Source organism: Urocampus carinirostris, chromosome 2 (assembly GCF_059441175.1).
Source record: "Urocampus carinirostris isolate Australia breed hairy pipefish chromosome 2, RoL_Ucar_1.0, whole genome shotgun sequence".
Lineage (NCBI taxonomy): Eukaryota > Metazoa > Chordata > Actinopteri > Syngnathiformes > Syngnathidae > Urocampus > Urocampus carinirostris.
The window spans coordinates 46,758,904-46,773,682 of NC_142350.1; the positions used below are offsets into that span (position 1 = coordinate 46,758,904).

Here is a 14,779-nt window from a genome sequence, read left to right on the forward strand (position 1 = left end):
ATTCATATTTAGTGGCAGACGCATGCGATTGACAGATTTGCCTTTTTTCGTACAGATTTCCTTGTACGTCTTACTCGTCTTAAAATGCATAAATAACGTACTTTGTACGGCAAAACCGTACAGGTTGACAGGTATGATGTTAGTGTGGTGATGTAATTACTTTAGGATGCCAAAAATGCATTCATAAAAATAAATATCAAACTATACATAGCCATAATTATTTAGTATATTATTAGCACTCAATACTACAACTCAATACAACATTTTATTTATATCTGTACATTCAAGGAAACTGTGCGGGTCAGATGTATCGACATTTCGTTCTGTATACACGTGTACTAGAATGACAATAAAGTAGATCTGAATCTGAAACAGGTTTATACGCCTTGTGACAAAAGCTTCATTGTGTACCTCTCCCCCCATGTGATATAGCATCCCCACTTTCTTTTTCAGGATATGTTTTCAATGTTTTTTACACCCCTCTTTATGGCATTTCCCCCACTATATGAGATCAACAACAATTATTTTGCATTCCTAAAAACGTATAAACTTGTAAATTACAATCTTTGCGGTGTTCTTGCGTATGATGAGTTACGTCTCTGGAATATTCGGCCGATGTCATTTCAGATGCTGGCCTGCTATTGGTTTGCATTACGGCATCATGGATTGCCAATATGCTACTGGCTGAATTGCTTCCTACAATGGCTTTCTCTTTCTTCATTAATTGAAGCTAGTGATCTGAACTCATCAATTTTATTTGTAAATCTCTTTAGAAAACCTCGTATGTTTACCCTTTCTCTCAAATTTGCCCCCGTAATAGCTGCTCCTCGTCGCCCCCGTTAACTTTGCGGAGAACAAAAAGCTTGCGGAGACAATTGCAAATCCTGAATAAAAAACCTTGACAGGAATAGAAATAGCGACGCCTCAGTCCTCCCACCTAGCACGACGCCCACCTGCTGTCAAGTGGAACGGATGTGAAAAGTCAAGAGTGCGCATTTTATGTGTGCATGCTTTCATAAACCAAATTCTGAAAGTGTGTTATATCAACCTTCCTCAAAAGCCGGTCGATTTAGTTCAGCTCAGGTGCGAATAAGTAAAATCGTTGCTGCTTTGCCACGGACTGTTTTTGTGGTACCTTGTAATTTGGGAAACAAATAAAATGGAACCAACCAACCACGATTGGAAGGGAGATTGCCTCATGTGCGACCCCTTCTCAATGGTTTCTTCATTTTCCTCATGCTGAGGTTTTTAAGTTTTTCCTTGCCCTCATGTAGGTTTTAGATCAGGGGATGTTGTCATAAAAGTCCGTAGTTTGCAATAATCTGTGGTGTGTGCAGCCCTTTGAGAGTCCTTGTGATTAAGGGCGTCACAAATAAACATGACTTGACATTAAATAAATGTAATATTAAAAAAAAGGAAAAATTGGTAAATAAATATAATTTAGGGAAAAAAAAAGATCAAAATTAAAGAAATAATAATTACATTTCTGTGCAGCCCTTTGATACCTCTTGATATTAAAGGCTATACACATAAACTTGATTTGCCAGTATTCCAATGATGTCAGAAGGCCCAAAATCTGATTATATTCCAGTTGCAATTGTTTGTCCTTTAGTTTTCAGGTTACTCACACATGTATACACACTTGCGAAATCCAATTCCTCGCGTGCAGGCGCAATTCCTCTCGTCTGGGATATCTTCATGCCCCAAAGCACTATGGGACGTATAGTACAGATACAAATGGTTAACTCTGGATAACTCGATAAAAAGCCTCTTGTGTATTGGTTGATTTCCCCTGGAAATCACAGTTTTATTTTCATCCCTAAAAATGAAAATGTCACAGGTGTGTCCATCTAGGTATAGTACAGGGGTCTCCAACGTGGTGCCCGCGGGCAAGATCATTCCCATAAAGGATAGTTGAGGTGCCTGCGGAAATGTGATGGAAAATAACTCACCAACGCTGGGTCAATGAATTTCTAGTAAAACATTTTTTTTATGTATTCAACCCCTATTTTTAATAATTAAATTAATAAGTGACAGCATGTTGTTTCTAACATGATAAATTGTTTTTTTTTAAATTCAAATACCAGTAATTAAATTCTAGTTGATGGGCTTCATGGGCAAAACAAATCTATTCAAGTCCTGATAAGTATTTATAAGCAATTAATTAGGATAACAGAATATGAGTCTATTTTTTGTAATAAACAAATGTATTTAAAAATAAATAGAAAATAATTTACTTTAAAGGATATACAACAAACTAAATTCCATTTTAAGGTATAGATAAAGGGAATGAACAAAAAATGTGCAGTTTCTTTTAGTTAGCTATTATCTTTTTAGCTTTGTAGCTAGTGTTCTTCCCACCTTTTTAGCTATTTAGCAAGCAGTCTAGCTAGCTTTTTACATTTTTTTGCATGCTATCTATCGAACATTTTAGATTCTGAGCTCCTTTCTTGCTAGCTATCGTGCTAGTTTTTTAGCTTTCTATCCGGGTATTTAGATGGCTTTTTACTCTTTTCAGATTCAGATTCAGATTCAGATCTACTTTATTGTCATTCTAGTACACGTGTATACAGAACGAAATGTCGATACATCTGACCCGCACAGTTTCCTTGAATGTACAGATATAAATAAAATGTTGTATTGAGTTGTAGTATTGAGTGCTAATAATATACTAAATAATTATAATTATTTTAGCTTGCTATTTAGCTATCTATGAGTTTTTTTACCCGTTCACCTTTCCACTAACTGTCAAGCTACCTTTTTAGCTTTTTAGAAGCTATCTTGCTAGCTTTTTACATTTTTACATTCTATTTAGCTAACATTTTACCTTTTTGATGATCAAGCAAAATTTTGGGCTCCTTTCTAGCTAGCTATCTAGCTTTTAACATTCTATCTCGGTATTCAGAACTCTTTTTGCTATTTTTCTAACTCCATTTTACTTTTTTTTACCTGCTTACCTTACTCACTAACTATTAAGCTATGTTATTAGCTATTTAAGAAGCCATCTAGCTGCATTCGTAGTTTAGAAATTCACATCAAACTGGGTGCCCTTGGCGCTAATTTGTAAAAAAAGGAAGCTCTACGCTTGAAAAAGGTTGGAGACCAGTTGTATCCATCCATGTGTTGTGTAAGTCACCTAAAAGAACATCCTGTATACTCACAGGACACAATTACCGAGCTCACTTTTAGAAGGCAGAGGAAACGAGCACGATACTTTGTTCAATTCAATTTGGTGAATGACATGAATGAAAGTACAAAAAGTGTTTGTATCATACCGTTGCGCCCGCTTTGTAATTGGAATACTCGTAAATGCAATGTATACAAGGTTACTCGTTATTTTTTTGTCTTGGCATATAAACAATTACTTCTGCTCGCTCCAGAAATCCACTATTCTGTTTCAAATCAGATTATAGCCTGCATGTAAAAATTGTAAGAACTGCAAATTATTGACAACGGCATTTCAGAATAAATAAAACCAATTTTCAAATATTGAAAAAAAATCTGTGTAGCATAGAAGAGCGACAATTCAGGTTGAGAGTGATTATTTGTCTATGTTAACAATTATCTATCTATCTATCTACCTTGGTCATATCCCTCAAGAGAGGTGAGCGACAGCAAGACACACACATGATGCGGCAGGGGTAAACCAGTGAAAGTTAACAATTAAAAATGAACAAATACCAAAATTATTATCAAATATAAATTTATTATACAATTTAGAAATAACAAAATAGCAGGGTGTTCAAATAGTTGTTTTCTTCACTGTATGTATATATATATATATATATATATATATATATATATATATATATATATATACTGGACTGTCTCAGAAAATTAGAATATTGTGATAAAGTTCTTTATTTTCTGTAATGCAATTAAAAAAACAAAAATGTCATACATTCTGGATTCATTACACATCAACTGAACTATTTCAAGCCTTTTATTATTTTAATATTGCTGAATTTGGCTTACAGCTTAAGAAAACTCAAAAATCCTATCTCAAAATATTAGAATATCATGAAAAAGTATACAAGTAGGCTATTCAACTAATCACCTGAATCATCTAATAAACTCGAAACACCTTGCGAGGGTTTCCTGAGCCTTAAAAACACTCAGCTTGGTTCAGTAAACTAAATCACAAGTATGGGGAAGACTGCTGATCTGACTGCTGTCCAGAGGACCATCATTGATACCCTCCATCAGGAGGGTAAGACACAAAAAGAAATTTCTCAAAGAGCAGGCTGTTCACAGAGTGCAGTTTCAAAGCATATCCACAAAAAGTCTGTTGGAAGGGAAAAATGTGGCCGGAAACGCTGCACAACCAAGAGAGATGACCGCAGCCTTAACAAAATTGTGAAGAAGAGCCGCTTCCAGAATTTGGGGGAGCTTCAAAGACAGTGGGCTGAAGCTGGAGTCCAGGTATCAAAAGCCACAGTTCACAGACGTGTCCGGGAAATGGGCTACAATAGCCGTATTCCCATGGTCAAGCCACTTCTGAACTCAAGACAACGGAAGAAGCGTCTGACTTGGGCTATGGAGAAGAAGCACTGGACAGTTGCAGAGTGGTCCAAAGTCCTCTTTTCAGACGAAAGCAAGTTTTGCATTTCATTTGGAAGTCAAGGCGCCAGAGTCTGGAGAAAGGCTGGAGAAGAGCAAAATCCAAGTTGCTTGAAATCCAGTGTGAAGTTCCCACAGTCAGCAATGGTTTGGGGAGCCATGTCAGCTGCTGGTGTTGGTCCACTGTGTTTCATCAAGTCCAGAGTAAATGCAACTGTGTACCAAGAGATTTTAGAGCACTACATGCTTCCATCTGCTGAAAAGCTCTATGGAGATGAGTATTTCATTTTCCAGCATGATCTGGCACCTGCCCATAGTGCCAAAACCACAAGTAACTGGTGCACTGACCATGGCATCACTGTCCTTGATTGGCCTGCTAATTCCCCTGACCTGAACCCCATCGAGAATTTGTGGGGTATAGTTAAGAAGAAGATGAAAGACACCAGACCTACAAATGCAAATGAGCTGAAGGCAGCTATCGAAGCATCCTGGGCATCAATAACACCTCAGCAATGCCACAGGCTGATTGCCTCCATGCCACGCCGGATTGATGCAGTAATCCGTGCAAAAGGATTCCCAACCAAGTACTGAGTGCATCAATGGACATTTTCAAATGTTTGATTTAGTTTTGCTGTTATAAAATTATTTTTTTTACTTGGTCTGAGGAAGTATTCTAATATTTTGAGATAGCATTTTTGAGTTTTTTTCAGCTGTAAGCCAAAATCAGCAATATTCAAATAATAAAAGGCTTGAAATAGTTCAGTTGATGTGTAATGAATCCAGAATGTATGACATTTTTGTTTTTTTAATTGCATTACAGAAAATAAAGAACTTTATCACAATATTCTAATTTTCTGAGACAGTCCAGTATATATATATATATATATATATATATATATATATATATATATATATATATATATATACATATATATATATATATATATATATATATATAATAGAATATGCAAAGTGAATAACTCTTAAATTTCTTATATTATAAATAATTGCAAATGCCACGGTGTGTATTTGTGCTACGTATCTGTCAGTCAGATGAATTTAAAATGTACACAATTTCTTCCCGCAGAAACATGCCCCCTACCCTTTTTGACTGTCCACCCACCACTGTCTTATCAATTTCTATGGGACACTGTAAGGCATCACTTTATATATACGTACAAGCATGAAATCATTGAATTAGTAACTACGTGGTAGTCGTTGATGTTCCAACTCAGAGTATCTGCCCGCAGTGGAACAGCTTTTTGTTTTTTTAATGTCTTCTGTTTGGAATGCAAATGATTTAATGTTTAAGCTTGCATCTGCAGCAGCAATGCATCAGCCAGCCCCGGTTTCTTAAAACACACACGCGCTGGAACGAAAAATAAAATAAAATAACAAAAGGCTAATTGGCTATCGGAATGGAGTCAGACGGGGAGGATCTCACGGGAAAGGAGATGCAAATTTTTTTATGCGGCAGCCTTACAAAAAGCAGACGCATTCTGAGAATGCAGATTCCTCGAAGTTTCAAAATAATGGTCGGGGTCATTGGAGGACGTTCTGGAAATTAAGTCGGAAGACTGGGTTCCAAAAAAAGGTCGGGAATGAGAAAGAATATATTCCAAACGAGTTAAAAGGGACACTGTGTTATATTTGACCACTGGATGTTGCTGTCGTGTGAAGTGCAACAGAAAATGAGTGCGACAAAGCACAATGAAGACTACAAACTGCAGAAACTCAAATGGCCGAACCACAAAATTATTCTTCTCATTTTTACCCTCAGCCTTTCACTAGGTTTTTGTTTTTTCGAGCTACCCGTAGCAACAAGATGTTGGACAATCATATCAGTTCCATCCAAGTTAGGCTAATGTTATGTAAAATGAATACAAATACAATATTTCGACTTATGAATACATTAAAAAAAAATATGTGAGAGTTTATCTGTTTCTGTTTATTTTTTAAATCAATATTGTTTGTTTAAGAAATGTATTTTTCCAACACTATGTGTTAAATAATGTCACAATGTTCCTTTAAATAAAAAAAGCAATATTTTCGAATAATCATTTTGACAGGGAAAACTCATCTAGGAAAGTGTTGCTTTTACAACGCAATAAAATAGGGAATCAATTTTAAATTCTGGTCAACATGAAAACATATAATCCCTCTGTATGCCTACATGCAGGCAATAGTCTGATTAAGCACGGAATATTGCCAATTTTCCAGTTTTATATATGTGCACAAAATCCCTAGTTTGATTTTTTTTAATATTCCGTTCTTTGGAATTCTTGTTTATAAAAGTGCAGAAGTTTTATCCATTGTCCCTTCCTCCTATTTTTTCTTCCTTGTCGGTACCGAAAAGAACCTTGGTCTTGTCTTACAAAGATAAATGATACATGCTAACTCTGGCTAAGTCGTAAAACAAGCCCCACATATAAAGTGGTGTATTACTTCCTCATAGATTCAATATTTCTCTTTGCCACAATTGTATCTGTACATACATAAGACCACAAATACTAAACTTGCAAAATGTGGCAACGAAGCACAGTTTTGGAGCAAAGAAGAAACAACTACAGTACTTTATTGACTGTCGTAAGTTATATCAATAAAGTCTTAAAAGTTTGAATGTGGGATCCACGTCCTAATCCCACATTATATACATCTCAAAAAACAAAATCGGGTTTCCTTTTTTTGTATCTGTTTAGCTAAATTCAGACTAATGGAGTGAGTTTGTCTGTCTCTGTGTGCCCTGCGACTGGCTGGCAACCAGTTCAGGGTGTCCCCTGCCCACCCCTGCGACCCTACTGAGGATAAGCGGTGCAGATAATGGATGGATGGATGGATGGAATCTGTGTTGCGATTTTGTAACCTTTTTGAGTAACAAACGTGGACATAACACAAGCTCAATCCTCATTTTTTCATGTTCTGCGGGCACTTCTTGGCTGTCTTTGATGGATTGCCCTCTTCCGGAAAGTGCTTCCACATTTTGCCCAGTGCTTTATGATATAAAGCCCTGAAAGGATACACGGAATCTGAAAGCTCGTATCTACTGATCTTGGTCGTAAACCGGCTTTATGTCGAAGGAAAAAATTGCCCATCTCGGTGAAGAATATCCTCCATACTCTGACGATATGAGACGATACCAATATAGTTCTTAGCAAAATGGTTCATACATTTGACAGAGTTTCATAATTAACTCAATCACTGCCATTGATGGTCACAAACATCAAAGATCCTTTTTAAAAGCGCACGTTACAAATGTTACATGGCGGATTTTCGCATATGGCAGTGGGAGTTATTCCCCGCATTAACCGCGATAAACAAGAGCTTACAGCTATCCGTTTACATGACTACTAACCATACGTGGATTTTTGCATAACACAGGGGGATGTGGTCCCCAATAACCTCAAGAAATGAGAAAGTACAGTAACATCAAACAAACAAAGAAGATTCAAATCTAAAAATACTTTAGTGCACTGTAAATTAACTTTTAACTTTGGAAATAAATCTTAACTCATCGGCTGAAAAAAATGCTAGTTTTAGGTATTAATTTATTTTCAACTTGTTTTCTTACAAAGGTCAGTGTGTTTACTTTGAAGATGTGCGATTTAATCGGTCTTATTTTCAGAAAATAGCTGCATCATTGACTTAAATTCATTCTCTTGTTTGGCGTCTGTGTATGTTCCTATCAAACTCCTTTGAGGTTTTTTTTATTTCAGTCTTGTTTTGTTCGACTTTCTGTTACTTAACAGTTATCTTCCTTCTGACTTCCTCTTGAGAATGGTTATGTGTAATCCTCCAGAGAAACCAAAACGAGAGCATGCAAAGCTCCAACAGTACATGACAGAAAATCTTAACTTTTTGTACATTTGCGCTCCCCACCTAAAAAAAAAAACCTTTCTAGTCTTAATTCACTTACTGCGAGCTAAAAATCAGAAAAAAAAACCACAACTAAATAGATATTGTTCTGCTCACATAATACAATAATTGGATATGGCAGAAAGGAAATGTATTTCAATCTTTAAAACGCATGCTTCCAAAAGCGCCTTCTGCCAGTCCCTGAACGCAACTATATGGGATTGGGAATAATGAACCACTGACGCATGAGTACAGTTCATTTTGGGTAGAAATACAGTAGCGGCAAAAGAAGAACTGCCAAGCCTGACAAATGTGTGCTTTGCCGGTTACACTCCGAGCAAAATGCAATCAGGAATCATGGATCATGGCCGCATGAGTGCAGTTAGTCTTAGATGAGCCACAATAGCATGCTTCAGTGGGCTGAATTGAAAAAAAAAGTCCACTATGCCGGCCCCTGATGAGACTAATGGGTTGTGGCCACACGCATGCATTTCTTTTTAGGCAAGCCAGAATGACATGCCTCCCAACAAAAGTGGCTTCATCCAGTCCTTCCTCACAACAATATGGGCTTAGGAATAATTGAAACAGAACTGTAGCAAAAAAAGAGTTGTGAGACCCGACTAAAGAAGCTCTGCTGGCCCCCTGTTTGGGGAGAAGAGATTGCAGATAACCACATGCAATTAATTTTATGTGGAAATAAAAGCAAAAAAGAACTCCCTGGACTGACTAAAGTGATATAGAGCGGGGCCACACTAGTACAGTTCACTTTTTGGTGGACAGAGCAGCATAAAAGAGCCAACAGGCCCAACAAAAATGCCCCCGTGCAGCCACTGCTTATGCATGTGGGGATACTGGCTCACGGTTGCCCAAGTGCAATTCACCTTTTGGTGAACAGAAAGGCAAAGAAGAGTCACTAGGCCATTCAAAAATTTGTTTTGCCGGCCCCTGCTCACTGCAATATTCAATCGGGGGTATTGGAATATTTTTCAAAACACAATGCACTGAAGTTGCTTAGTACAAAGCGCAAAATAAATAAAACGCATGTGTCCCTCCAGGCAGCACTATGGGGTCGGGGAAAGTGGATCACGACTGTACAAGTGCAGTTCATTTTAGGCATCAAAAGAGCTGTCAGGCCCGACAAAATAGTGCTGTGCCGGTTACACATGCAGCAATAAATTATCGGGGATAATAGATCATGGCCACATGAATGCCTCTCAGTTTTTGTTGAAGGCTAAAGAAGAGCCACTAGACCTGACTAAAATGTTCTTTACCTGCTGTCTTGCAGCAATATGTAAACAAGGATACTGGATCACGGCCGCACAAGTCCAGTTCACTTTCTGTTGTATAGAACAGCAAAAAAGCCGCCAGGCCTGACAAAAATGTTCTCTGCCGGACTTTTCTCACAGCAATATTGGTTTGGGGGTAATGGATGGTGGCCGCACAAGTGCAGGACACTTTTTGTTGGATAGCACGGCAGAAAAGGGTCACCACACCCGACAAATGCACCCTGCCGGCCAATGTCTGAAGCAATATTCGATCAAAAATAATGGATCGCAGAATATCTTTGAGCCTGTGATGCACTGAAGTGTCTATGTATGAAGCGCAAATAAATAAAAGAGTGTGTCCCTCCAGGAAAACCCGTACGTGATGCGCAAGGACAACTACCAGGACTTTCACGGCAACGATCAGTACGAGGGTTTCTGTGTTGACATGCTGAGAGAGCTGGCCGACATCCTCAAGTTTTCCTTCAAGATCAAGCTTGTGGACGATGGACTCTACGGGGCCCCTGAGCCCAACGGATCCTGGACCGGCATGGTCGGCGAGCTCATAAACCGGGTGAGTGTCAGGAAAGACCGTCGGACAACATTCTGATTCGGAAAAGCATTTTTACAACCGCCTTTGTGCTGAATAAAAAGGCCAGGACTGGTTATAAATTTTCCGAACGGGCTCATTGTTATGCAACATGGCTTATGCAGCTAGCGCAAAAAATAAGTACCCACTAACATTTTGAAGGAAGTGAAATACGTATCATAGTCTTCTCATTGGACCTGTGGATCACATGGGACCTGAAAACAGGTATATAGGGTTCCTGCGGATCCTTGAAAAGTCTTGAAAAGCATTTAATTCAATACTCTCAAAAAAATTAGGCCTTGATTGTCATTAAAATGTCTTAAATCCAATTTTCAAACGTCTTAAGAATGTAAACCCATAACGTTTATATTTTTTAAAATAAAAAGACTTAGTCATTTTTTCATGATTCATGGTAATAATTCTCATCAATGTAGCAGAAGAGTTCTATGGAACTAGTAGTTACTGTATCTGCCAGTTTTGACTGGGTATCCATGATGTACTCTAAACATCCTTTTTATTTGTTTTCCATGTCTAAAACTTTGGAAAGTGCTATGTTTTCAGATGGAAAGTTTCCAACTGGACCAAAATGTAATTGAAAGAAAATGTACATTTGTTTAAAATTTCCCCTAATTCATTTGGGAACTTTGGTTTGTTTGTTTGTTTCAGTTTTGTTTTCTTTTTTGTCGCCTCTGTCTTAAATTTGATTTCAAAAGGCATTAAAGAAGTCTTAAAAAGCCTCGAGTTTAACTTGATTTCAGCTAGAGGAAACCTGGGTGTATAATCAATCAATTATCAAAACGGATGATGTTTTTTTTTTACAGTTTGTAGGTACTTGAACAGTTCTACTTATCTAAATTTGAAATGTACTAACTTGTTTTTTGGTTATTCTTATTTGTTGAGATATTAAAAGATTTTGTCTTGAAACGAGCAAAAAAAAGAAAACACCCCAAAACAGACACCATTTTGTTTTACGGTTGCACAGTACTCTAGTGGTTGTATTTGTCTAAATTTAAGTAAACATTTATTATTTTACGAAAATTGAGACTTTTCTCTTACAATAAGCAAAACCTTATCTTGCTGATGAACCTAACAAATGTAGCTAAAAACATAAATAATTTATTTACTGTTGCACAGTACTCGAGTGGTTATATTTTCTAAATTTGAGGAATCAGTTATTTATTTTACGAAATTGAGAACATTTTGTCTTAAAATAAGCAAAACTGTCTCATGTAGTAGTTGCACCTAAATGGACGCAACCAAAAAAGAATGGCACAGTTGTGGGGTACTCGAGCGGTTATCTATTTTTTTTCTAAATATGATATACATTTATTAGATTTTTTTTCGAGGAAATAGAGAAAATTTTGTCTTAAAATGAGAAAAACAATTATTATTTAGCAGATGGACTCCCAAAAGGGCACCTATAAACTAACGCTATTTTGTTTTACGGTAGCATGGTGCTTGAGCGGTTCTATTTTTCTAAATTAGAGATGCATTATCTTTTTTTTTTTCCCAGAAAATTGAGAAAATGTTGTCTTGAGAAAAGCAAAATTGTGTAATCTAGTTGATGTACCTAAAAAATGCTTCCAAAAATGGACACCATACGGATGCACATTACCCGAGTGGATGTGGTATTCTAAATTTGAGAAATCATTTGTTTTGGGTCGACATTTGAGACAAACTTAATTGTTTCCTCATAATAGGCTCTTACATATCCCCAAACCCCCTTTTTGTTTTCCAGGCTGTGCTAGAATGCGGCAAACCTTTTGGAGCCGAATCTACCTAATCGAACCCTCCCTCGAAGCCTTCCACCCCCCTGTCTCTAACTAATTAGCATCCACCACACTTCAATTAGCAGAATTTTGTCCAATGGTGGAGTTGCGCCACCGAGTGCCGTTGCCCCGCTTGAATGATCAGTCCGTGTTCATTAATTAGCTTCAAAAAGCGGAAGGGGGGGTAAGTGAAGAGAAAGTAAAGGGCTTCGCAGGTGCAAATACCTCCAACGATTGTGCTTCTTTCCAAATGAGCTTCGTTGAGTTGATGGATAGAATAGAGAGAAGGATGCATTTATACTTTTTTTTTCTCTTCCTAATGTCTCTCGATGTGCATTGGAGCACGTACGAGTGCTTCTATTTTTTGCACCCTTTTGTAACTTTCCTTTTTTTTTCTCCCTCTTTGTTTGCGACACCCGCAGAAAGCCGACCTGGCGGTGGCCGGCTTCACCATCACGTCCGAGCGGGAGAAAGTCATCGACTTCTCCAAGCCTTTCATGACTTTGGGGATCAGCATCCTCTATAGGGTTCATCTGGTGAGCACTATTTTTTGCGGATTACGTTGGGTCTTATTGGGACTTCTTTTTAAGGCAACAGAAAAGATTACAGAAAAGATTACTGAAAAGGAAGATCACACCTACAACCAAGTCTTCTGTCTATGAAGAAAATAACTTAACCTTTGATACTGCCATAGACGGCTATAAATGTCAAAGATCAATTTTTGCTACGCTTTCACGGACAGCCATAGACGTCAAAGATCCGTTTTAGCTGGGCTTCCATAGACGACTATGGATGTTAAAGATTAATTTTAGCTAGGCTGCCACAAACAGCTAAAGACCTCCGAGTTCCATTCTAGCTCGACAGCTATTGATGCCATAGACAGCTTTATGCGTCAAAGATCTATTTTAGCAAGGTTTCCATTGGGCGGCTATAAACGAGTTTACTATCTATTTTAGCTACACCACAATGAATGGCTCTAGACGTCAAAGGTAAATTTTCGCTGGGCTGCCGTAGGCGACCTTATGTTCAAGATTCATTTTAGCTAGGCTGCCACAAACAGCTAATGACTTCAAAGATCCATTCTAGCTTGACAGCTATCAATGCCAAAGACCCAATTTGCTGACAAATTTACTACTTTAGCTAACCCAAAAAAGAGGGCTCTAGATGTCAAAGATACATTTTAGCTGGGCTGCCATGGACGACTATAGATGTTAAAGATTAATTTTAGCTAAGCTGCCATGGACAACTGTAGATGTTAAAGATTAATTTTAGCTAGGCTGCAACAAACAGCTAATGATTTCAAAGATCTATTCTAGCTTGACAGCTATGAATGCCAAAGATCCAATTTACTGATGAATATACTATCTATTTCAGCTATGCCACAATAGATGGCTCTAGACGGCAAAGGTATGTTTTAGTAAGGCTTCCATAAACAACTATATACAGCAAAGATCCATTTAACGTAGGCTGAAATTGACTGTTATAGACGGCAAAGATACATTTGGCCAGGCCGCCATAGACTGCTTACGACGTTGTAGATGATTTTTAGCTAGACTGCTATGGACTGCCATTGACATCAAAAATCAATTTTAGCTAAAAATATATAAATGTCACAGATCAATTTCAGCTTGGCTGCCATAGACGGCTGTAGAGATCAAAGATTCATTCTAACTCAACTGCGACAGACGTCAAAGATCCATTTTAGCTCAACAGCTATGAATGTCAAGGATCCATTTTGGATATGCTCGCATGGACAGCAATAGACTTCAGAGAACAATACTAGCTCGACAGCTATGGACGTCAAAGATCCATAGGAGGCTGTCAACTTTAAAAAATTCGATATGCCGGGACTGGCATAGACGAATATGGACGTCAAAGATCTGTTTTAGTTAGGCTGCAATAGACTTCAAAGATCCATTTTATCTAGGCTACTGTAAACCGGTGTGGACGTCAATGTTCCATTTAAGCTAGACTGCCATAGACAGCTATAGACGTTAAAGATCCATTTAGGCTAGGTTGCTGTAGACGTTAAAGACCTTTTTTAGCAAGACTGCCATTGATAGCTACAGACATCCCAAGAGTGTAATCAAACACCTAATTAGATTTTCTGCGCTATTGCTATCGCTAGCTCAAACATCCCTAACCAATCTCCCGCTGACTTAGCAGCTTCACATCGCTAATTAGCTTTTTTTTTTTTTTTGCTCTGTAGACATTGTGATACTGAGCAATATGTTTTCCCCCTTGTCCCCATCTGTTGTGTCTCACCATTTCCTCTTCAGGGTCGCAAGCCGGGTTATTTCTCCTTCCTGGATCCGTTCTCCCCAGCCGTCTGGCTCTTCATGCTGCTGGCCTACCTGGCCGTGAGCTGCGTGCTCTTCCTGGCAGCAAGGTTGCTATCCGCTGCATCAATGTTAGCTACAGTGCCTAGCGAAAGTATCCCACCCCACAAACTGGCTTGTCATTTTGACACATTTTAGGTTTCAAAATATTTCCCAAGACACAATCATGAAGTGGAACCAAATTATTTCAACATTTTAAATTTTACTCCCAATAAAAAAACTAAAAGGAAGGTGTTGCAATAATATTGGCCTTCTGTTCTCTCATCTTAGCCAACTGACTCCAGAAGTTCTGTGAAAATTTCTGAATGATCCAATGTCGACCTAACTGACTAACAATTATAAACAAAGTACACGTGTTTGTCATTAAGTCTCAGTTGAAATCGAGAAACCTAATCAGAGAGCAACCAA

The 14,779-nt window shown here is 37.9% G+C and overlaps 1 protein-coding gene across 5 annotated transcripts in view; it reads left to right on the plus strand.

The window, feature by feature from the left end:
- Positions 1-14,779, plus strand: part of grik5 (glutamate receptor, ionotropic, kainate 5) — a 245,682-nt gene that overhangs the window by 190,457 nt on the left and 40,446 nt on the right. For all 5 annotated transcript variants that reach the window (XM_088326779.1, XM_088326775.1, XM_088326778.1 and 2 more), the window contains 3 exons: positions 10,045-10,248; positions 12,455-12,568; positions 14,312-14,421. In XM_088326779.1, the coding sequence (XP_088182905.1) occupies positions 10,045-10,248; positions 12,455-12,568; positions 14,312-14,421 (428 nt within the window). The remainder of the gene's footprint in view (positions 1-10,044; positions 10,249-12,454; positions 12,569-14,311; positions 14,422-14,779) is intronic.